The sequence below is a fragment of the Castor canadensis genome, chromosome 10, assembly GCF_047511655.1.
Source record: "Castor canadensis chromosome 10, mCasCan1.hap1v2, whole genome shotgun sequence".
Classification (NCBI taxonomy): domain Eukaryota; kingdom Metazoa; phylum Chordata; class Mammalia; order Rodentia; family Castoridae; genus Castor; species Castor canadensis.
The window spans coordinates 85,316,829-85,341,959 of NC_133395.1; the positions used below are offsets into that span (position 1 = coordinate 85,316,829).

The 25,131-nt window shown below is 37.4% G+C and overlaps 1 protein-coding gene across 9 annotated transcripts in view; it reads left to right on the forward strand.

Moving 5' to 3' along the window:
* Window positions 1-25,131, forward strand: part of LOC109685508 (phospholipid-transporting ATPase IB) — a 583,492-nt gene that overhangs the window by 386,483 nt on the left and 171,878 nt on the right. For 8 of the 9 annotated variants that reach the window (XR_012436298.1, XM_074043751.1, XM_074043752.1 and 5 more), the window contains one exon: window positions 17,981-18,055. Coding sequence is in view for 7 of the 9 variants with exons in the window: in XM_074043751.1 (XP_073899852.1) it covers window positions 17,981-18,055 (75 nt within the window). In the remaining 2 variants the exon portion in view is untranslated. Of the gene's footprint in view, window positions 1-17,980; window positions 18,056-25,131 lie in introns of those variants that run through there. The other variant, XM_074043757.1, reaches the window with a different exon arrangement.

Genomic DNA, 25,131 nt, shown 5'->3' on the forward strand with positions numbered 1-25,131 from the left:
TTGATTTGTATTTCCTAAGGATGATGAACATTTCTTCATATACTGGCCATTTGTAGTTTTTTACTGAAAAGTGTCTGTTCAGTTTATTTGTCCATTTATTGATTGGATTATTTCTTCTTTTGGTATTTAATATTTTGAGTTCTTTATATATTCTGGATCTACCTGATGGATTAATATATGGCAAAGATTTCCTCCCATTCTGTAGAATGTCACTTCACTCTGTTGTTTCTTTTGTTATGCAGCACTTTTTAATTTGATGCAGTCCCATTTATCAATTTTTGCTCTTATTTTCTTGAGCTATTAGAGTTGTATTCAGAAAGTCCTTGCCTGTGCCTATATTTTGAAGTGTTTACCCTATGTTTTCCTCTAGTAGTTTCACAGTTTCAGGTCTTAGGTCCATTTTCAGTTGAGTTTTGTGCACGGTGGAGAGATCCCTGTGTGTGCATGCTCAGTTTTCCCACTACCGCTTGTTAAATAGGCTGCCTTTTCTCCAGTGCATGTTTTAGGCACCTTTATCAAGAAGTCAGATGGCAGAACTTGCTTAGGCTTATTTCTGGGTCTTCTATTATATTTAATTATTCTGTGTATCTGGGTTTGTGCCAGTATTATGGCATTTTTGTTACTATGGCTTTGTAGTACATTTTGATTTGTAGTACATTTTGAAGACAGGTATTTCAATACCTCCAGCATTGCTCATTTTGATCAGGATTGCTTTGATTATTTGGGGTCTTTTGTGATTCTATATGAATTTTAGGATTGCTTTTTCTATTTCTGCAAGGAATGTCATTGGAATTTTGATAGGGATTGCATAGACTTTGCCTATCGCTTTTGGTACTTGTAATCATTTTGACATTTATTCTGCCAATCCATGAACGTGGGAAGTCTTTCCTTCTTCCAGTATCTTCTACAATTTCGTTCTTCAGTACTTTATTGTTTTCATTGTAGAGGTCTTTAATATCTTTGGTTAAGTTCATGACTAGGTTTTATTTTTTCATGCTCTTGTGAATGAGATGGCCTTCCTGACTTCCTTTTCAGTGAATTCCTTGTTGGTGTATAAAAATGCTACTAGGGTTTTTTTGTATGTGGATTTTCGTATACTGCTACTTTGCTCAGAGTGTGTATATATATGTATGTGTATATATATATATATATATATATATATATACACATCAGAACTAAGAAATCTTCTAGTGGAGTCTTTAGAGTCTTTTAAATATAGGATCATGTCATTTGGAAACAGGGGTAACTGACTTCCACTTTTCTTATTGTATCCCTTCATTTCTTTCTTTTGCCTTATTAACTCTGGTTAAGAATTCAAGCATTATATCAAATAAGAAAGGTGATAGTGGACATCCTTCTCTTGTTCCTTGTTTTAAAGGAAATGCTTTCAGTTTTTCCCCATTCTGTGTAATACTGGCTTATCACATACAGCCTTTATTGTGTTGAAACACGAACATTCTATTTCAAGTGTCTTTAGGGCTTTTATCATAAAGTTGTGGTAGATTTTGTCAAATGCTTTTTTTGCATCTATTCAGATGATTATGTGGTTTTTGTCCTTGCTTCTATTTATATGCAGTATTACCTTGATTGATTCACATTATGTTGGACAGTCCTTAAATTACTGGAATGAAATCAACTTGATCATGGTGCATGATTTGTTTAATCTACTGTTGAGTTTGGTTTTCAGTATTTTATTGAGGATTTTGCATCCCTGTTCATAGATACACTTGGCTTATAGTTTTTCTTTTGTTGTGTTCTTATCTAGTTTTGGTATCAGAGTAATATTGACCTCAAAAAATGAGTGGTAGTGTTGCTTCCTTTTGTGTTTTGTGGAATAGTTTGAGAAGTATTGGTATAAGTTTTTTAACAGTAGAATTCACTAAATCTATCCAGTCTTGGTGGGGCTTTTCTTTGTTGGAAAGGTTTTTTTTTTTTTTATTGCTATTTCAATCTCATTGCTCATTATTGTTCTGTTTAAGTTATTTGCCTCTTGTTGGTTCAGTTACATCATATGTGTCTAGAAATTTATCCATTTATTTCAGATTTTCCAACTTATTAAAAGACAAATTTTCAAAATATTCCCGAATGATCCTCTGGGTTGCAGTGGTATCTGTTGCAGTGCTATTTTTTCCATCTCTGATTATACTAATTTGGGTCTTTTCTGTCTTTTTTTTTTTTTTTTTTTTTTTGCAGTACTGGGGCTTAAACTCAGTGCTTACACCTTGAACCACTCCACCAGCCCTTTTTGTGTTAGGTGTTTTCAAGATAGTTCTCTCAAACTATTTGCCTGGGCTGGCTTTAACCACAGTCCTCATGATTTCTGCCTCCTGAGTAGCTAGGATTACAGGCATGAACTACCGGTGCCTGGCATTCTTTAGGTGAAATTTGGCTAAAGATTTGTTAATCTTATTTATCCATTCAGAGAACCAATTCCATTTCATTGATACTTTGTATTGTTCTTCTAGACCCCCCCATTTGTTAATTTCATTTCTGATGTTTGTTATTTCTTTATGTCTACTAATTTTGAGATTGTTTTAGTCTTGTTTTTCTAAGACCTTGAGGTACCCCTTAAAGTTATTTCTTTGAGATCTCCCTGAATTTTCAATGTAGGCATTTATAGCTATAAACTTCCCTTTTAGAACTACTTTCATTATAGCCCATGGGTCCTGGTATGTTGTGTTGCCTTTCTCATTTGCTTCTGAGAATTTTTTTTATTTCTCCCCTAATTTCTTGAATGATGTCACTGATTATTCGAAAGTGTATTCTTCAGGCTCCATGTATTTGTATACTTTCTGTTGTTTCTCTTGCTATTGATTTCTGGTCATGTTCCATTGTGGTTTTATAAAATACCAGGATTATTTCAAGTTTTCTTCTGTTTGTTAAGACTCTTTTATGTCTTAAAGTATGATCTATTTGAAAGTTCCATGGGCTGCTGAGAAAAGTTCCACAGCTGAGGGTGGAATAGTCTGTAGATGTCTTTTAAGTACATTTTATCTAAAGTCACATTTAATCCTGAAGTTTCTTTGTTGCTTTTTGGACTGAATGACCTACTTCTCATTAAGGATGGGGTATTGAAATTGCCCACTACTATTGGGTTGAGGTCTATATGAGCTTTTATGTCTAATAGTATTTGTTTTATGAAATTGGGTGTGCCAACATTTGGTGCAAATGTTTACCATTGTTATATCCTCTTGATAGATTGTAAGCTTTATCAATATGAAGTGACCTTTTTTTGTCTCTTCTGATCAATTTTGATTTGAAGTCTGCTTTGTCAGAAATATAGCTACTACTATTGGTTGTGATCTCTACTTGGAATATCTTTTTCCTTCCTTTCACTTTAAGCCTGTGTTTGCTTTAACCCCAATGTGCAAGGTAGTGAGATGTATGTCTTACAGGCAACAAATAGTTGGATATTGTTTTTTAATTCAAGCTGCCAGACTTTGTTTTTTACCTGGAGAATTGAGACCATTAATGTTCAGAGTTGTTACTGGAAAGTGTGTACTAATTTCTTTCATTTTGAGGGGTTTTTTGTAATATTTGATTCTTTCTTCTCATTTGCTTATCTACTTTTCTAGTGAGATTTATTCTTTACTATATTCTCATGGTCATGTTTATCTTCCTCTTCTCTGTAAGGATTTCTTATCTTCTACTGTATTGCTTTAGTAGTTATAGATTCCTTTTGTTTTTGTTTTTTAGGGAAGATTTTTTATTTCTCTTTCAATTATGAGGGATAGCTTTGCTGAGTACAGTAATCTAGGCTGGTAGTTATTTTCTTTGAGGGCTTTAAGTAAATCACTACGTGCTCTCCTGACTTTGTAGAGTTTCCATTGAGAGATCTGCTATTCTGTTTGCTTTTATAAATTGCTCAACACTCCCTTTTGCAACTTCCCTTATTCTGTATACTTACTATTTTAACTATAAGATGAGGAGGAGGTTCTTTTATGGCCTGTCTATTTTGTTATTCTGAAATCCTCCTGCATCTGAATGACCATCTCTTTTCCAAGATTTTGGAGTTATTTTGATTTCTTTGTTGAATATGTTTTCCATGCTTTTAGCTCATATATTCTCTTCTTCTATGCCCATGATTTGTAGTTTAGTCTTTTAATAGTGTCCCAGAAGTCTCATATGTTTTCTCCATACTTTTTGATTTGTTTTTCTTTACTATTATATGAATTTTCTAATTCATCTACCTTGTCTTTGAGTCCTGATATTTTATCTTCAACTAGTGGAAAATAGAAAATAGATCTGGTCTATTGGTGAGGCTCTCAACTGATTTTATTACTTGAGCTTTCATTACCCAAATTTCAATTTGGTGCTTTTTACAATTTATATCTATTTAATTACTCTTTAATATCTTGCATTGTCTTTATTGCATTCAGCTGCTAATTTTATTCTCTAGATAAATGTAGTTGTTTATTTGTGCTCTCTTTGCTTTTATTGAGCATTCTTTTTTCTTTTTAAAAATATTTTATTAGCATATATTAGTTGTACACATGTGTTAATTATGTAGGAGGGTTTCATTGTGACATTTTCATACATGCTTACAATGTACTTGGTTAGATTCATCTCCTCCATCATTCTCCCACATCCCCTTTCCCCCTCTTAAAACAATTTCAACAGGTTTCATTCTCCTATTTTCATACAAGTATATTAAGTACAAGACTCACATTTGCCCCTTTGTCCTCTCCATTCTCCCTCCCCCTTCCATTATTACTCCCAAACAAAGCCTTTGTACATTCCTGCCTTTCATTTTTCAGTATATATTCATTGTTCAAAGGGGTTTGACTGTGATACTTCACACACACACACACACACACACACATATTGTGTGTATGTATATATATATATGACTTTAATCAGATTAACCCTCTATGACACTTTCCCTATCCCCCCACCCTTGTGTTATTCAATAGCTTTCAGTCATTTCATTATGCCATCTTCAAATACAGATGCAGTATATTTCAATATTTTTCAGTATCATTCTCTTTTCCTCTCCCTCCTCCCCCTAATCCTCTTTTGCATCCTTTGGATTTCATCCATGTCACTATTGTTAGTTTCTGTTACCAGGGAATTACTAGCTTTTGGAGCAGTCATGTTGTCTAGTTTTTTTTTTCATATTTCTTGTGTTTCTACATTGAGATTTGCACATCTGAGGCCAAGTTGTTGAGTGAACCATTTAATATCTGTATTTTAGTTGAAGTGGTCTCAATATTCAGGCAGGAGTAGGTAGTGGCAAGATTATGCAGTTTGTTCCACTGGACTGGAGATACAGCTCAGTACACAGACATTTGACCAATGTACTCAAGAGAATAGGCCTCATCCCCAGCACCACTCAGAGAGGAGAAAACTGCAGCAGAGGCAACCACAATTTTTAAATACACCTACTGTGAAATACAGCGATGACCAATTAAAAGCAATCATCCCCACAACTCAGTAACCTTGGATGAATAAAGGAGCAAAGATACTACTATTTGAACTTAGAAGGTAGTAGTTAAGGAGGATAGGAATGGAAAGAAAAGTGGAGGAACTCCAGTGAATAGTGCAAGAAACAGAAAAATGGGAATAAAAGGAAAAGTAAATACAGGGGAAAATGAGATTGGAGAATAGATAAGATGCAGCTAAAGGTGAAGTGGGAAATAGAAAAGAAATAATGATGATTATGACAGTAATTAATTATAGAAGGTGGAATAGGAAAAGGAAAATGGGAGAGAGAGAGAAGTGATCTAATTGAAAACAATAAAAATGTAGGGGGAGGGAGAAAAAGGAGGAAGTAGAGATAATTAAAAATTAAATATTAAACACTTAATGTGGTGGCTTGGCTCACATCTACAATTCCTGTATTTAGAAGGCTGAAGCCCCAGGCCAGTCTGGGTCCTGTGAGGAGAGTCTGTCTCAAAGATAGGCCAATAAATAATTAAATAAAAATGCAGAAAAAGAAAACAAATGGGACAAAAGAGGTAAAAGAAATTAGATGTTAATGGAATAGTAATATAAGGGAAGTATAAAAGCAAAAGGAAAAAACTAGAAAACTGTCAACAGGTGGAATGTAAAAAAAAAGAAAAAGAGGGGAAATAAAACCATATATATATATATAATTTATGTATAATTTGGGTTTATATATATTTGGTTTATTTATATTATATAATGCAATTTATAATATATATTATAATAAAAAGAGAGTAAGTTTTCAACTTAGTACAGAATACCAACTGGCTTTTCTCTGGCCATTTCAGCAGCAGCTCCCCAGTGTTTCTCATGTTGATCGCCTAGCAAGCAGAGGATTGTTCTGTGGAGACACTCCCCCACATCCACACTACAGGACATTTATCACTTCTCAGGGCTAATGGAGCAGACTGTCTCTTTCTGCTGCAGGTCCTGGTCTCTGTTGCCTTCAAGTGTTGGTGCTAGGGTGGGCTTGCTTACTACACTGCTACAGCTGGATGCTCCTGGGGCTCTGTCCTCCCTGGGTCCCCATCCTGGAGCTTTGCCCAAGAGAAGAGTGAGTTCCACTCCCCTCCACGAGTCTGAGAGCAGTTTTCCTCTACACAGAGCTCTCCACATCTCTGACTCACAGCTTCTTCCTCAGCAGCTAGGCCAGTTCTCCATGTCAGTCTCAGTGATCAAGTGTCTTAACCATGATATGTGTTCTCAGTAGTGGGGATGATGCCAGGCTTTGGGGCCCATATGGTCAGTCCTGCCACTACTCTGACTCCAGGACCTTTCATAGTTTTTCTCACTGCTGTGCTGCAACTAAATTCTGAGGAAGAGAGAACCTTCCCTGCCTCTGTGCTTTGAGGTTTCTAGGACCCCTGCCTGGCTGGACCCTGGATGTACTGGGTTTGAATCCAGTGTTTTGTTCTTTCACCCCAGTCCCTGTCCTTGCCAGGCTGGGCTCTCTACCTGCCTGAGTACTCACTCTGTTTGGCTTGCCAAAGACATCACCTTCTTTTTTAAAAAAAATGGTTCTGTCTGCTACTGAAACATCACTGCACCCTGCTGTCACTCACCTGGAAGGTGAGCTCCTTTCCATCTTTCCCCAGGTACTTCTTCTTAGAAGCCCCAGGAGGGCTTTCAGTCTTTCTGTAATCAACTCTTTTATTACTTGTTACACAATTTAATGTTTTTCTTGATAATGTAAACACTGAAGTACTGACTAGTTCATACATTTCAGATGCTAACAAAACTCACATATTCTCATATCCTATGAGACCAGGTAACAATTTTCTCCAATGCTTATCACATTTATTTTCCTTTCCTTCGAAAAGCCATGAAAATAACAGACAACAAGTTCTCCAGCAGTGGCTGGCATTCTGCCTGCTCCTCTGAAAATCCTGTTGTGAAAATGGGGTTTTACATCGTGCAAGCATTTATAACCGTATGTGTTTACACGCATTTGGATAGTAATCAAGGAGACTTTCTGTGTAGCAAATTCTGGAATTTTTGCCCAGGTGTTTAGGATTAATTGTGTCCTACTACATTCAAGTTAAATTATATGTTATCTTCTTTTTTTCTTCTTTTTTTTTTTAGTGGGACAGGGGTTTGAACTCAGGGCTTCACACTTGCAAAGCAGGAGCTCTACCACTTGAGCAACATTGCCAGTCCATTTTGCTTTATTTATTTTGGAAATGGGGATCTGGCCTTGAAAACATGATCCTGCTAATCTCAGCCTCCCACGTAGCTAGGATTATAGGTGTAAGCCACCAGTGCCTGGCTATGCATTACCTTCTTTAGTGAAAGTCTAAGATATAAGTACAGCAAGAAAAAATATTTGGGGACTTTAACTCCTCATAAAACATATTCTTTGCTGCAATTAGTAATTGTAATTAGCAGTTGCTGATATCCTGTCCATTTTAGTACTGTCAGATCTTCCCACAGGATTAAGAAAATTCACCAGCACCAATCAATCCCATGCTGACAACTTTTCAAGACCTGGCAGAGATGGATCTGCTCACTGAGAGAAGCGCCATCTCCCATTGTCATTCTCTCTGAGCGGGAGACTTAAATCTATTAGACTACCTCTTAGTTCCAGACCTTTGAGGAAGCTGCTGCCTCTCAGTGCCAGAAACTGATAAGGCTGATTGCCTCCAATCCACAATACTCTAGAGTCCACCTGCATGACAACATCTGACCTCACATGACAGGTCCCAGTCAAAACACAGGTGCACTAAACATATTGTATAAGCTTACCTTCAGGACATCTGCAGAAGTGCGTATGGAACGTAAATGGACTTTGTGTTAGACTTGGGTCCCATCCCAATATATCCCATTACATAGGAGCAAATATTCCAAAATCAAGAAATGTGCAATCTGAAATAGTTCAGTTCAGGCATTTCAGATGAGGATGGGCCTAACAGGGAGGAGGAAAAGCAGAGTAGGTGAGTGCTTTTATAAAGTATGGCACAATTTTACCTTTCCTTGTGTAGTTTTCAATCTGGTGGATGGACAGTTTTGTTGGGCTCCTTCGATCTCAATTCCACGTACTTCCCCACAGCCACTCTCAGTATTGTTCTAGAGGAGGCTGTGTGTCATGCGGAAGTGGAAGTCTGCCATGAATGAAAATTTACTCACAGCTAAGATGAGTGACCTGTTCATTTCACATACCACTTACAATTTACTATAAAGTCTTTTCTTTGCTTCTGACGCTGGCCTTATAATGTATAATGTTTCTGTCACCAGAGCCCACATAATGGCTTTCTTCTTGCCTCCTTGCACAGGATCCTTCACTGGGTGATTTTACTCCTGCTATGGTGACTGTATTTGCTATAGACATGTTTTCTATCAGGCACATTCCCCTGAGTATCCACCTTACACTTGGAATTTCTACCTGGAGAGTCACAGTGCTGCACATCTGACACACCTAGACTGCCATCTCCACTTGGCCTTCCTCAGGGAGCTTTGCCTGTGGGAGTTGTCATTGTTGCCCCTCCTGTTCCTTCACAAAATTCTCAGTGCTGTGGAGCCACAGGAAATTAAAACAAATTTAATTTTACTCTCCATTCACTATTTTTGTGAAATTGTCAATAAAACATGTTCAAACAAAAATACATTAGAGCTTGCATGATGGTACATGCCTGTAATCCAAGCACTTGGGAAGCTGAGGCAGGAGGATCAATAGTTCAGGGCCAACCTGGGTTACATAGTGAGAACCTATCTCAAAAAAGTTAAGTTAAGATAAAACCATATGAAGCAAGTAGAATGGAAAACAAATTCAAGGTGAAAGGAATGATACAAAATTTCTGACTGTTTAAAAAGTATTTGTTCATGTCTTTCGAATGATATTTAAAATCCATTGACTATATTAAAAAGTAGTGTACATTTATTTTAAATTTTCAATATTTAGGATATGCCAGAAATGACACCTTTTGCAACTTATTAAAAATCTTAATGTTACCTTAAAAATCTATTGATACCAAAGCTATCTATGGATTTAACGCAATCTCTGTAAAATTTCTAATGACATTTTTTGCAGAAATAGAGAAATTTGTCTTAAATTCATATGGAATATGAGTGGACACTAAATAGTCAGAACAAACTTAAAAGGGAATAACAAAGTTTTGTGTATGAGGGGAGGTGTTCTCACATTTCTTGATTTCAGAACTGCAAAACTTTAGTAGTCAAAACTCTGGTACTGCCATACAGACAGGCAGACTAAAGGAATGGAATAGAAAGATTTCAAACAAGCCCTTGAATATATGATGAGATGTTTATCAAAGGTGCCAAGGCCGTTCAGTGGGGGAAAGATAGTCTTTTTTAAGAAATGATTCTGGGAACATACCTGTATGGAAAGGAATAAAACTGGCCCTTAGCTAACAACACGTACAAACATTAACTGAGAATAGACCAAAGGCCTACATGTAAGGGAAGCCCAAAGCAACAAAACTTCTTAGAACACATAGGGAAAAATATCATGACACCAAAACACTCTCAGTATCAGAAATCATTTAAAGATATGCAAATCAAAGTCATGAAGAAATCCCACTGCACCCCCACTGGGATGACTACTATCAAAAGGACAAAAAATAAGAAGCGTTGCCAAGCCTCTACACTGCTGGTGGGAAAGGAACCCAGAGCTCTGTGTGGTCCAGCACTTCCATTTCTGAGTGTAGACCCCAAAGAACTAACAGTGTAGGACTGGCACAGGTGTATTTACACCAGTGTTCATAGCAACATTATTCACAGAAGCCAAAAAGAGGAACCACCCAAATGTCCATGTGTGAATGAATGGGGTGTGAACATACACCAGCATATTTATTCAGCCTTCAAAACCAACAAATTTCTGATACTTTCTACAATGTGAATGAATAAGACTTTATGCTAACTTATATAGGCTAGACAAAATGGACACAAAGAGCATTGTTCCACGTACACAGCAGAACTAGAACAGGGAATTCCGCAGAGACAAAATATGGAATGGCGGTTAGCAGGGACGGGAGGGAGGGAGGAGAGGAGAGGGTATAGAGTTTTGGTCAGGGGAGGTGGAAAAGCTCTGGAGACAGGTGGTGTTGATGGCTGCACGGAAATGTCAGTGTACTTGTGTTTTTGAACTGCACACTCAAAAATGCTAAAATGACATTTTCTGTTGTGTATATTTTATCACAGTAAAAATGAACACAATATTTTGAGATAGTTTCTCAGATTTGCAGATACATGGGTTTTCAGATTGCTTCTAGGGAATATTTGCACGGTAGCTTGCCTATTTGGAGAGTACCTGCTAGTGTCCTTTGTGGTTGAACCCTTCCCTCACCTCACTTCCCTTGTCTTAGCCACTTGGCAATTGACACCTGCCATGCTGGTGTGCAAGTGGCCCCCTCTACCTTCAGTGCTCTTGCTCCTCACCCATTTGATGAATGTCATTGGATCCCTCAAGATCTCTGCCCATCTACCCTGGAAAGGCTGTGCCACCTCCCAGGCAGAACCCCTTTCTCCCTTTACAATATGTCTAAGAACTTTCCAAGCCTCTGATCCATTGGCATACCTGTCCCCAACAAGACTAAATTTGTGTAAGGACAGAGGTGATGTCTCAGTACCTTTGTACCTCCCTCCCACAGCATGGAGTATAATTTGAAGCATCTTAGTAACTAGTTCATTAACTGAGCTGGGTGTGGTGGCTCATGTCTATAATCCTTGCTATTTGGAAGGCTGAAATCAGGAGGATTTCAGTTTGAGACCAGACTGGGCAAATAGCTCCAAGACCCCATCTCAACCAACTAGCTGGTTTTTGTGGCCTGCACCTGTCATCCCAAGCTACTTGGGAGGCTGAGATCCAGAGGATTGCATCCCCAGGTCAGCCTGGATTGTGAGAGAGTTTGTGAGAACCTATCTCAATATCAAAAAGCTGGGCATGGTGGTGTGCACCTGTCATCCGAGCAATGGTAGGAAAATTAAAAATAGGAGAATCACAGTCCAGATTGGCCTGGGCAAAAACCAAGACCTTGTCTCCAAAAATAACCAGAGCAAAAAGGCTGGAGGCTGGTGCAAGCAGTAGAGTGTCTGTCCTGCAAGCACAAAGGCCCGAGTTCAAACCCCAGTACTGCCCCTCCAAAAAAGAACACTAGTTCAGTAACTGAATTTAAAAACAAATACATATGATACTTTGTTCATAACCCTTCTCTGAGAGAGTAGACACAGCTTTCCCTCCACTTTCCAGAACAAGAGAATAAGAGTCTATACCTTGCCCAGACTACAGCTTACAGGGCTGATGGAGGAGGAAGGCAAGCACCTGAATTCTCTCTTCTGACCATGCTGGTCTATGCAGCCAGGTACTAAATCTTACTGTCAGTAAGTTAAGAACATTGCTTTATTGGCTATAAAACACATGTCCTCAAATATTTGCCATAGGTTCTGGCCATAAATGAAATAATCTTATACATATTTCTGCTACCCCTGCATTGTAAACCCTGCCACTGTTCCAGCACCAAGAGGTTAGAAACAGCTGTGTCCTTAATGAACGACAGCAGATCCTAGCCAGTGACCTCCAGATGAAAGACTCATTATTTCCTTACTGGTGGTTTCCAGAGCTATTGGTCCCCTAGCACGCCAGCATGGGATTTGGACTGAGGAGTCTAAGCCTTGAACTATAAAAAAATTTACTTAGTCCTTGATACAATTTGGAGCGATTATGTTCTATTGTGCCAAAAATTCCTTATTAAAAATCAATTTAGTTGTGCATACCCCATCTGGTCGGTATTATGGTCTTTTATGGGGCAAGGGGCAGGAGACATAATTTTGTATTTACCTGATGTTCCATGCATAAGTATAGAACTTTGCAGAAACAGAGGCATTTTGTAGTACTGAAAAATCAGTTATTAAACTTTGAACATGTTTACCAGACTCCCCTTTACTATTTGTGACTTTGAGCTATAATGTTCAACTTCTTGCATCATTTGAGATTTTAATGGAAGGGAACTAAAACAAAGTAAGAAGTTCACATGTGCACATCTATGCTACATGTATTTCCATGCAATCATTTCTATTTTATTTCATGCTTTTCAGGTGCATATTTGAGTCCTTTGAAAAACCACCTAAACTGTAGCATTAGTATTAATTTGTGGTTTTTTATTTCAAGAAACTCTGATAATAAAATGTTAGAAGTTTCCTTTTGATTGTCTGCTCAGTCAGTCTTAGTCATACTATCAAAAGATTATAATATGTTATCTCAAATCATTACAAGGAAATATTTCAAACTAGAGTGATTGTATTTTATTGTATAAAGTGAGGCTGACTTTTATAGCCTGCTTTCCAGAACAGTTCATGCTCTAATCTAAAAAGGACCCCTCTGCTTCTTTAACATGGCATTTGAGAGAAACTATCTGGGCACTTTTCTTCATAAGTTTTTTGGTCTGTTCATTTGTTTATTGTTGTGTTTTGTTGATGTTACAGCCTTAATACATCAGCCATGTGGGAAATTAGTAGCCATATGTATTTATTGGATTCTGAATTGCCTTAGATGCTTTAAAAGTCGCTTATTTGTTGCACAGTTTACTGCTGATAGCTGCAACCTTTTAAAATATCTTTTTGGTGTGAAGCATGGTGTCTTTTATCTTGTCTGTGTCCTGACTTCCTCATTTGTAAAATGGGAATAATAGTTCTTTGTTAGGATGATGATGAAGTCTAAATGAGCTAATCCTGTTAGTCTGTTGGAAGATTCTTGGAACAGAGTAAAGTAAACAATAAATGCAAGTTTGTTTTCATTGTCATCAAAAATAACAGAAACAACAATTCTGCAGAACAATTTTGTTTTCATATGTGCATAAAAAGTGAATATTGGGGACATTAGCAAGTGGGCTATCCTCAGGAAGCAATTAAGAGATGAAACAAGCACGGCCTATTCTCACTTTTGTGTGAGCTTTTCTCTTTAATATTAATTATTGATATTCCTGTGGCATTCATTTATTGAGCACCTACTGTGTGTCCACACTGTGCTAGGACCTAGGTGCACAGGTACCTCTGGCCGCATGGGGTGGCCAGATAAAAATGAAACAGAAATTAAATGTGACGAGCTAGGAGAGCAATGAGCATGGTACAAGGAGAGAGACAGCAAGTCCTTTTCTTCTGCATAAATTTTAAAAGTTGAGTAATGCTTATTTGTTGTAATAATAATAGTGATGTATAAATCAAAAATAATATCCCGTCTGTCTCCATTTCTGCCCAGGTGATCAGTAGGAATGGCTTGGGCAGCTGCCATGGTTTTCTTTGGGTTCATACAAACCTGTTAGCATGTAACATTTTTGTGTGTCTTACAAAATATGGATCCTAAGTACATTGTTACATAACTTTACTTTTTTATGTTTGTTTGGCTTCAGAATTCCTAAGATGTTTCTTAAGTGTGTGGTGTTTGTGTTTAGCATTTTACCTGCCCAAGATTGACTCAGCAAGAGAAAAACTCTTCAAAGAGTTGCTAGATGAGGCCTGCTTTGTCTTTTCTATGCTATGTTTTCAAGTTTCCATTTAATTCTGGCTATTCAGTCACATAATTTATTGGATAAAAGGTGCTTAAGGGAGCATTTTCTAGAGTGTGTTACCGCTGCTATTATTACTATTCTCATTTCTGACAACCCTTCCTCTATAATACATCCCTGATTTTGTCCTTGATTTCCTGTTTACCTATCTACCTATTTCACTCTTTATTGTACTTTTTTTGTCAACCTTGCACTATTTCTTCGGCATTCCTCCATTCCATATGTGCAGAGTTAACATTTTTAAAGGTGCTTAATACTTCATATTCCCTACAGTCCCCCTACTACAGAACTTTAATGTATTTTTCTATGCCTTTTGTTTTGACTTCCATTGCCAACAGTATTACAAGATATTTTTTCATGTACCAGTGCTTTTATTAATGAGAAGTGAATTTCCAGAAATATAATTTTTAGATGTGTATGTTTATGCTTTACTCTTAATACAAATAGCCAGATTAAATTTTAGAAAAAATTATAACATTTGACTTTGAAAGAAATACCTGTAATGCCAGTTCATCATCTCAGCCCTGCTGTGCTGATCAGTAGATCATTATGTTGTTGCTCCTTTAGTGAGAAACTGTATGGCAAATTTATTTACTGATTCTCTGTAGGGCACTTTTCCTCTTCAGTCCTCTGCCAGGATATCTGGAAGAACAGAGTAAGTGGGGGAACAGGCCATCCCTTTCCCAGAGGGAACAGTCATCTGTTAAGTATGCTGGCTGTTACTTGAGAACCTGAAGGTGGCGACAGGTACAGCCCACTGAGGTTGCACAATGGCGATGGCGTCTCCAGACAGGAACCTGTGCAATTAGCCAAGATGGTTATTGCGTTTTTTGGCAGTTAGGCAGCAGTTAAAGCAAAGAAGGATCTTTTTCCAAGAAGGAAAAGCCATTTAATAAGTTGGGTCAGTTTGCTCATAACAGCAGTATGTGTGAGGACCCAAACCCCAGGAGCTTGGCCTGTAGCAGTGCCTGGCTAGCCTCCCGCCAACCACCAAGTCGGAGGCCAGCCAGCTAGAGCCTGGCTCTCGGCTTTGACTACATTCATTTAAGAGCATTCCTAGTTAATAAGAAAGTTAAGGCATAGAAATCTTTCCCCCATTAATCCAAAGAGTAAGATTTAGTAGCTGTAAGCAAGCTGCCACCTAAGGACCCGCATGTCGGAGCAGGGGACAGCCGTCTGCTTGCATGGAGGGCTGTGTGTTTGGTGAATGGGGCTGGAAACAAACTCAAGGCCCAGCACACGTGACCTTCATGTTCAGGAATTGGGAGGTGCTGTCTTTTGTGTATGAATTAGCATTTGTATATGACTAACTAGTGTGAAGGTCTGAATTTATAGTGTGTCAGAGAGGCATCGTGTACCCGTCTCATGAATAAATAATATAAAAACTAAGTACGGTGGTATAAATGTTTAAAAATGCAGTGTGTTCTCATACTTTTTCCATTTCACCAATAGAAATCTAGCCAAAATGAAATCGAGTTGAGGTTTACCATGGAATAAAAAAACAGCTCATGAGTTTTGAAATTAGGAAGTAGATTTTTTTTGGCTTGTTTTGTTTACTTTGTATTTTTCTCTACCAAATAAATAGGTACAATCAAATAAACAGTTCTGGTCATCTAATGGTGAATGCTTTCACTGCAGATTGACATTGAGCGAAGATGTTGAGAACGAGAGTTTGTTTATGCTTGTCTAGAAACAGCGGTACCTGTGACTGAAAAAAATTAGGGCAGACATGTGAGAAGTCTGAAGAAACGTGGTCATGCTGGCACTGACTGGACAGAATCAGACTATCTCAGAGGAGATACCCTAGTGCTCAGCTCATCAACACTGTCAATCTGACGTGGAGGGTGAAAGTTTTTTCCTGGTTCCAGTACTTCAAAGTATTTTCTTTCCCCCGATATGAGGGGGATATGAGGCCTTTGGTTTCATAGATATTGCAGATGTGTTTGTCCTATTTATCACTTTTCTTTCAACTTTGGTAGTGTTTTTTCTATGGAAATTAATTGCCATGTTTCAAATTTATCCTTCTTTATGACTTTCAGGTTTTACAGTCATTTTCTACATGCAGTACCAAAACTTCTTCCATGTTTTCTTCCGGTGATTTTAGAGTTTGGCTTTTTATGTTTAAATATTCAAGCATTTATAGTTAGAGTATATGGAGACTGAAATACTATGTAGGTTTTTTCCAGTGCTGTGTTAATTTATTATGTGATAAAGAGCATATTGATCAAGTGAGAAGAAAATGGCTTATTAAACAAATGCTATCACTATGATTGCCTGATTTTTAGGTACAGAAAAATGAAGCTGGATCCATTCTGGTTCTCACAGGGAACCAGCAGAGGCCACTGTAGCCTAGCAGAGTGGGGGCCGTGTTGCCACAGAGTGCTGGGGGGTGGGTACAGGAGGGTGTTATGTAGGGTTTGTAAAACACAGTTATGAATTTGATCTTACTCAAATATCACTTCTCAGGTTTGTTTGACATGTTTCTCTCATACATAATACATGTTTTGGATTTTATTTTTTATCCATCTAAGCTTGTTGAAATTTATTGTTAATAGAACACATATTTAGTATTACTTCTGTCATTGCATTTTGAATCATATTTCAGTATTTGATGTTTCCTTGGTTTCTATATTTCACTAAAATTTTTGCCATATTTTATTTTTGTAAGTACTTGTAAACATTAACTACTGACTTCTGTTATTATATAATGCTAGGAAAGTATGAAACCAGCTTGATTTGTTTTTCTCCTTGTAGGTTAATTTCTTTTACTTACTGACTTTATTAAAGAATTAATTTTATAAATTTTTAAATCTCAGGCTAGGAGTATAGCTCAGAGGTAAGCATGAACTTAGCATGCATGAGGTCCTGGGTTGGAAGATCCCCAGCACCAAAAATTAATAATAATGATAAATAAACTCATTAATTCCTACATTAGAATATATTGGGTGAATGATCTTTCTTTCCTGAGACAAAGGATCTGTTCTCTACTGGTACAGTAAGGTTTCAAAATATTTCAGAAAGTTTTCTTCTGTTATATCTTTGATAGTTCTTTCTAATACCCCCTCCCTTTTTTTTTTTTTTTTTGAAAAATACAGGTTTTTAAAATTTTTTTGTAGGGGTGTTACCATTGAATGACTTTTGTTTCTCTTAAAATCAATGTTAAGCTTTTGACCCTTCTCAAACCTACCTTACCTATCCGTGACTGGTTTCAGCTGTGTCAGTTCTATTTCTTCTTTCATTTTCTGTTGTGTTAATCTGTTTGCCTCCTTCTTCAATGTTTATTTTATCTCTTATTTCAAAGAAAAGTCACATTTTCTTTGGCTTCTTTCTTTCTTTATTTTTTTGCCCTGTGGTTTGGTTCTTCTATAGAGATTAGTTCATATGTGTTTTCTCTATCCCTTTGTTTTTTACTGTAGTTTTTGAAGCTGTCTAGGGGAGGAGGGCTTCATAGTTGTCTCAGGGTACTTTCTCATCACATTTTCTGTTTCCTCCCTGACATACTCTGATTTTGTCTAGTCAGCACCAGTATGGCCATGTTTCTTCGGACTTCTGACTTGTCTACACTAATTTTTAGCAGTCATAGATGCTACCATTTCTAGACAAGGAGTTTTTGTTGTTATTTATTACTTTTTGAGTGTTATCTATTTGAAAGTCCCACAAAAGACAAATAATATTTATCAAATCAACTTTATGGGAAAAAAAAAGAATATGAAGTTGAGATTCTTTCAATCAGAGAGTGTTGACACAAAACATATTAGGTATAAATTAAATTGTTTTTCTGTAAATATGTACATATAATCTCCTGAAATTGATGTCTTAAGTATAAATTTTCATTAAAATATTGGTATTTGTGATATGGGAATTTATGTTCTATGAAAGAACAACAACCCTGGTCCTGGCGCTCACTGTCCCTAGTGGCTGTGTCCAGCTGGTTGGTGGTCCACACCCCGCCACTGCTTCAGTGAATGGAAACACTTACATCAATATTGATACAAAGTTTCATGTACTTTCTTCTCTTTCAGCTCTGGTTCGCCTTTGTTAATGGATTTTCGGGGCAGATTTTATTTGAGCGCTGGTGCATCGGCTTGTACAATGTGGTAAGCATTCTCCCTCTCCTCTGATAGCCTGCAGAACTTCAGGACATTCCTTCACTGTTTATGTCTGGGAAGTGTATCTGAGCCAATCATCTGTATACTTAGCAGGCAGCACAAATATATCTTTAGGCCCTTTGTTGCTGTGATACATCCTGCAGAAGCTCAAACTCTCCACACGTGGTTTCAATCATAGCAGATCATTCTTGAATAACCCCATGAAATTATTAACTCATACATCTTGGTGATAGACCCTTGCTACCCCCCTTGCTAAATGCCTGTGCAACATTTTCATGTTTTTAGCTCAAGTAAAAATTTCTGAACTACGTGTAAACTCCCTCCAGTTCATAATTTTACTTGTGAATTTTCAAACATAGATAATAAGGGATATATAGTATGTGATCTAGTGTCCTTTCTGTCCTTGAGGGAGTTTTCTATCCTTGTGAAAAATGTCCACAGTTAACACTCACGTAATGAATTCAGACTTCTAACTCCTGTGGGGAATGGTAATCAGCTTATTTGGTATTTCTCATGATTTTCAAGTTCTTGTTTTATTACTTGACTGTGGTGAATTCAAAAGTCAGAAATAAACATAAATTGTATGTAAAGGTGGTTTGGTAGCTACTTTTTTGGCTTTCTTATTTTTGTTTTGCTAGCAGAAGAAACTAAGAGGCCCATAGCTGAGTGCAATGGAGAACCCCCAGAAAGGCCCATCTTTCAAGTTGCTCCCTCCTACTTGCTTTGGACCCTAAGACTGGTGTTCTGTGTTTCATGGGGGCTTATCTCCTGAGGCAGCCATCACAGAGGGGTGTAGACAGAACTTACCAAACATGATAATATAGCCTGTGGTACTGTATACATTGGTGGTGGAATTTTTAGCCTTCTCTTCTGAGTAGCTGCTGTGCTGGGATCTGGGTATAAAATGCTGGACACCACAGTATGTCCTGGTCCTTAACAGTAGGCTAAGAGGGTCAGATATGTGGACTCAGAAGCTGGGAGGATGGGTCTGGATCTTGCCTTTGAACTGTGATATTCAGTTAGCAACTGTGTTACCCTCTGCAAAGTGCACTCTGTACACTCTCTATTTGGGCTGATGCCCTAAAAGGGAAAGGTGGCTGGTGGTGAGAGGAGGGCTGAACAGATGTACTACGAAGGCTCCTCTACTGTCTATACCACAGACGGGAGCTGCACTGCCTCCCTTCTATGTACTTGGGAGGGACAAGGGATTGTTTACTTTGCAGGACTTGAAATACTCTGAATAAATTCAAGTTATGCTACTGTCTTAGGGAAGGATGCTGCCTGAATCATTGTAATGATTCAGCACTGGGAAGGGCTGAGTGTTATGGAATTAATACCTCACACAAAGCCATGCCACACACCTATTAAAAATAGGAGGCTGAGGTCATAGCAGGCTTTCGCTTTAGAGCTGAGGACAGGATGTGAATGCATGTCTCCTGCTTACAGGGTGGAAGGATTTTAGCCCTGTTTTCATGCTAAGGCCATGATGCTAGATTTTTAGCTCTATGCAGCTTTGGTCAATTCAAATTAATCCAACAAATGCTGAGTGCTTGCTCCACATAAGATTACAAGTAGGCTGCAGGACAGTTGATTAAAATCAGATCTACAGACCCCTTGCAGATGAATAGCCAGGAGTTTTTCTTTTGAGAATTCCTAAGTCCCACACTGACTTAACAAAGAGTATCCTGGAAATGCTACCTTTTTAACAACATTTCTAGTAATTGTTATGCACAAGAAAGTAGAAGATCCACAGTGACTTTTGATCTGTAGAGTTAGGGATATGTTTTGTACACCTATGCCCTTTCCCCAGCCATTATAGTAGAGAAGTGGATTCCAAGGTAAGATGACCCTGGGTTACCACAGAGTCCACAAAACAGGCTTTGAAGTGGGTGCTACTGAGAACTTGTAGGGAAGGTGTTTCTGTGTGGGACAGTCAAGGATCTGTGAAGTGGCCTCAGGAATTTTTCATTCTAAAAGGGCCAAACCTTTTGCAAACACATAGATATGTTCATTCATTAGAAAATGCTAGAGGCTGGACACTTTATAAAGAAAAGAAGTTAGTTGGGAGTCTGAAAGTTCAAGATCAGGCAACCCTGTCTGTTTGGCTCTGGTGAACCCTCTTTCCCTTTGGGATTATAGCAATGAAGCTTATTTAAACCATAGGAAGAGATTTTCCCCGTGGATATTGTTTTGGTGACTTTTACATGAAATAATTTGAAATTAGAGAAAAGTTGCAAAAAAGAGTACAAAGAATTCCTATACATCCTTTACCCAGATTCATCAGTTGTTAGCTTTTTGCCTCCATTTGGGTTCAGCATGCACATATGTTTGCATACACACATGAACACGTTTGTTTCTGAACCTGTAGAGCATATGTTACAGATACTGTACCCCTTTGTGGGTTGACACTTTGGTGCATAGATGCTAAGACAGATCTCTTACAGACCTGCAGTACAATATTGATAAATACAGTATTGTTACCTATCCATATTAGTCCATATTTCCATCTTGCCATTGTTGTTCCAGTAATGTCCTACTTAGCAATTTTTTTCCAGTCCATGATCATTCCAGAGACCCACTCCAAGAGGCAGTTTGTGACACGTGAGGCATCTGCGAGGGGCCTTCTCATCTGGGCAAGATTCTCCCTTGCCATTTTCTTTAAGCAGTACTACTCTGTTGCTTTTTCTTTTTCTGTACTTACTTTCTTTTGTTTGAGTCCCCAAGCCAGTTTAAGTAGCAAATCACTTAATTCTTAGTGCATGTTAAATAGCATTAAAACAGACTTGAAATTTTTGTATCTCCCTAAGTAATAAGTTAGAGATGTTGTATTAGATTTTCATAACATTAGATCCTTTTGTCTGTGATTCCACCGCCAAGGTCTTATTTACCCACAGTCAACTACAGACTGAAAATAATAAATGGGAAATTCCAGAAATAAATAGTTCATAAGTTTTCACTAACTTTTGTGATAGCATATTGTCATACTTGTCCTCTTTTATTAGTAATTATTGTTGTTAACCTCTTGCTGTGCCTAATTTACAAGTTAAATGTTATTATGGGTGTGTCTTTTTGGGAAAAGACATTGTACACGTAAGGATGCAGTAGTATCTCAGGTTTAAGCATCCACTGAGGAACGAATATATACATAGTCGTTAATTTTTACAGCCCTTTAATTTTGTGGCTGGAATGAGACTGAAAAGGCCATCAGGAACAAAAGTTGCCTGAATCAGGTGGATTTCAGCTAAATGTCATATAATATTCATTGAAGCGACAACTCTAACATTAAACTGTTTTAGAAAATCCCATTATCAAACCAACATAATTAAAAGAAGAAAGCTATGAGCAGGCTTCACTTATAACCACAAAAATTCTAAACAAAATATCAGCTAATGGAGTTCAACATGTGTTAAAAGAGTAAAATATTTGATGAAGTCAAACTAATTGTAGGAATACCAGAGGTTCAAAATAAAAAATCCAAAATGAAGAAAAGCATGATCATGACCGCAAGTGCTACAAAAGTATCTGAAGCAGTTCGCTGCCATTCCCCAAATAAGAACTCCAAATAAAATGCAAATAGGAATGAGCCGGCTGATTATATTTCAGATTGTTTACAAAAACCAGTAGCATCTTGGCACAAATAGTAGAATCCTACAGCTATTACATTTTTAAATAAGAAATTAATCAAAATGTCTTCCTGCACTATAAAATTCAGCATTGTTCTGGAATTTTCAGCAATTTCTAAGAAGATTATACAAATGACAAATTTTTACGAGTATTGAGAAAATCATAAGCAATTTCAATGCTTATACAGGTATGTACACAAAACTGTGGTCATATAAAATGCTCATGATTCCAAATGATGTCAGAAAAATACTAAATTGTAAGAGAATTTTATAAGGACCAGACAAAAATAAAAATGAATAGATTTTTACTTTTCTAGCAATCAGTAACTTTATTTTTAAGTCTACTAATGGGCCCCTAAAATACAAAAGAAGCAATCATTCTTTTCAAAATGGCAATTAAAATTATATATTGCTGTGTGTGGTGGCACACACCTGTAGTCCTAAGATGCTCAGGAAGCTGAGGTGGGAGAATCACTTGAGCTCAGGAGTTTGGGGCTGGCATGGGTGACATAGCAAGGCTCTGTCTCTTTAAAAACACTTTAAATTATACATTGAAAATGTATAATTTTATAGTACCTATATGAAAAAAACCCCAAAGTGTTATTGAAGGATAAAAACCAAGATTTGAACAAATAGAAAGGCATATTATTTTCTCACATGAAAAGACTTAGTATCATAAAAGAATCAACTCTTCTTAAGTTAATATATAAATTTATGTGATTCCAAATAGAATCCAGTAAGGTGGGGGGAAAAAAGAGAGGAACTGTAAAAAATCATAGAAAGTGTAAATGGAATTAATGAGTCCCTGAAAATAAACACACAGAGCATGCTCAGAAAAGATCATAAAGAAAGGGTGGAGGACGGTGAATATGGTAGAAATATTATGTACTCATCTATGTAAATGGAAAAATGAGACCTGTTGAAACTATTCCAGGAAAGGGGGGAGGGGATAAAAGAGAATGATGGAGAGGGTGAATTCAACTATGATATATTGTAAGAACTTTGATAAATGTCACAGTGTACTCCCAGCGCAACAATAATTCTAAAAACAGAAAGGATCATAAGGGGCTTATCTTTATTAAATATCAGATTTATCTAAAGTCACTATAAACAAATCAGTATACATCACTGATACAGAATGAGACAAATAACTCATAGAGCCTAGAATTAGATCCCACTCCTGGATTCAAGAATTTAATTCAAATTTAATAAAAGTTAATGATGATTTTTAAACTTGGGGGTGCGGATGAAGACTAATTAATTGTGTTTTCACAACTGTTTCATTATTTGGAAAATTCCTATCTTATACTATGTAGAAAAATAACTTAAAGATATGCTAAAGACATAATGAGAGAAATAAAACCCTAAGAATCTCACAGGACGCTCCTGAAAACCACATGTAAGGTTCAGGACAGGAAACGTCCCTAACCACAATTATACATGCCAAAGCTATTCTTGACCATTTAAAAATGAAAAGCTTTCATACAGCAAAAAAACACTCAAAAACGACACACAGAGAATTTATATGGATAAAACATTGTAACATGAAGACTGAGTTGATATTTATTACACTCAAAGACTCTTAAAAGAGGAAGTAAAGCATTAGACACTATGTTTCACACAGCTGCAAACTCAGATTACCAACAAGTATATGAGAATATTTGCAAACTCACTGTGGGTTGTGGAAATGTAAAAATTTTTTTCTCTCTCTCTTTTTTATTCATATGTGCATACAATGTTTGGATCATTTCTCACCCCTTCTCCCACCCTCTCCCTTACCCCGCCCACCCCCACCCTCTTCCCCCCACCCCCTCGCTACCAGGCAGAAACTATTTTTCCCTTATCTCTAGTTTTGCTGAAGAGAGAGTATAAGCAATAATAGGAAGGAACAAGGGTTTTTGCTGGTTGAGATAAGGATAGCTATACAGGGAGTTGACTAGCATTGATTTCCTGTGCATGTGTGTTACCTTCTAGGTTAATTCTTCTTGATCTAACCTTTTCTCAAGTTCCTGGTCCCCTTTTCCTATTGGCCTCAGTTGCTTTCTGCTTTAATTTCTCTGCGTTGAGGGCAACAAATGCTATCTAGTTTTTTAGGTGTCTTACCTTTCCTCGTACCTCCCTGTGTGCTCTCGCTTTACCATGTGATCAAAGTCCAGTCCCCTTGTTGTGTTTGCCCTTGATCTAATGTCCACATATGAGGGAGAACATACAATTTTTGGCCTTTTGGGCCAGGCTAACCTCACTCAGAATGATGTTCTCCAATTCCATCCATTTACCAGCGAATGATAACATTTCGTTCTTCATGGCTGCATAAAATTCCATTGTGTATAAATACCACATTTTCTTAATCCATTCGTCAGTGCTGGGGCATCTTGGCTGTTTCCATAACTTGGCTATTGTGAATAGTGCTGCAATAAACATGGGTGTGCAGGTGCCTCTGGAGTAACCTGTGTCACATTCTTTTGGGTATATCCCCAAGAGTGCTATTGCTGGGTCATATGGTAGATCAATGTTTACCTTTTTAAGTTTCCTCCAAATTTTTTTCCAGAGTGGTTGTACTAGTTTACATTCCCACCAACAGTGTAAGAGGGTTCCTTTTTCCCAGCATCCTCACCAACACCTGTTGTTTGTGGTGTTGCTAATGATGCTATTCTAACAGAGATGAAGTGGAATCTTAGTGTGGTTTTAATTTGCATTTCCTTTATTGCTAGAGATGGTGAGAATTTTTTCATGTGCTTTTTGGCCATTTGAATTTCTTCTTTTGAGAAAGTTCTGTTTAGTTCACTTGCCCGCTTCTTTATTGGTTCATTAGTTTGGGGAGAATTTAGCTTTTTAAGTTCCCTATATATTCTGGTTATCAGTCCTTTGTCTGATGTGTAGCTGGCAAATATTTTCTCCCCCTGTGGGTGTTCTCTTCAGTTTAGAGACCATTTCTTTTGTTGAGCAGAAGCTTTTTAGTTTTATGAAGTCCCATTTATGTATGCTGTCTCTTAGTTGCTGTGCTGCTGGGGTTCCATTGAGAAAGTTCTTGCCTATACCTATTAATTCCAGAGTATTTCCTACTCTTTCCTGTACCAACTTTAGAGTTTGGGGTCTGATATTAAGATCCTTGATCTATTTTGAGTTAATATGGGTATAGGGTGATATACATGGATCTAGTGTCAGGTTTTTGTGGACTGCTAACCAGTTTCTCCAGCACTTTTTGTTGAAGAGGCTGTCTCTTTTCCATCATATATTTTTAGCTCCTTTGTCAAAGACAAGTTGGTTATAGTTGTGTGGCTTCATATCTGGGTCCTCTCTTCTGTTCCACTGGTCTTCATGTCTGTTTTTGTGCCAGTACCATGCTGTTTTTATTGTTATTGCTTTGTAATATAGTTTGAAGTCAGGTATCGTGATACCTCCTGCATTGTTCTTTGAACTGAGTATTGCCTTGGCTATTCG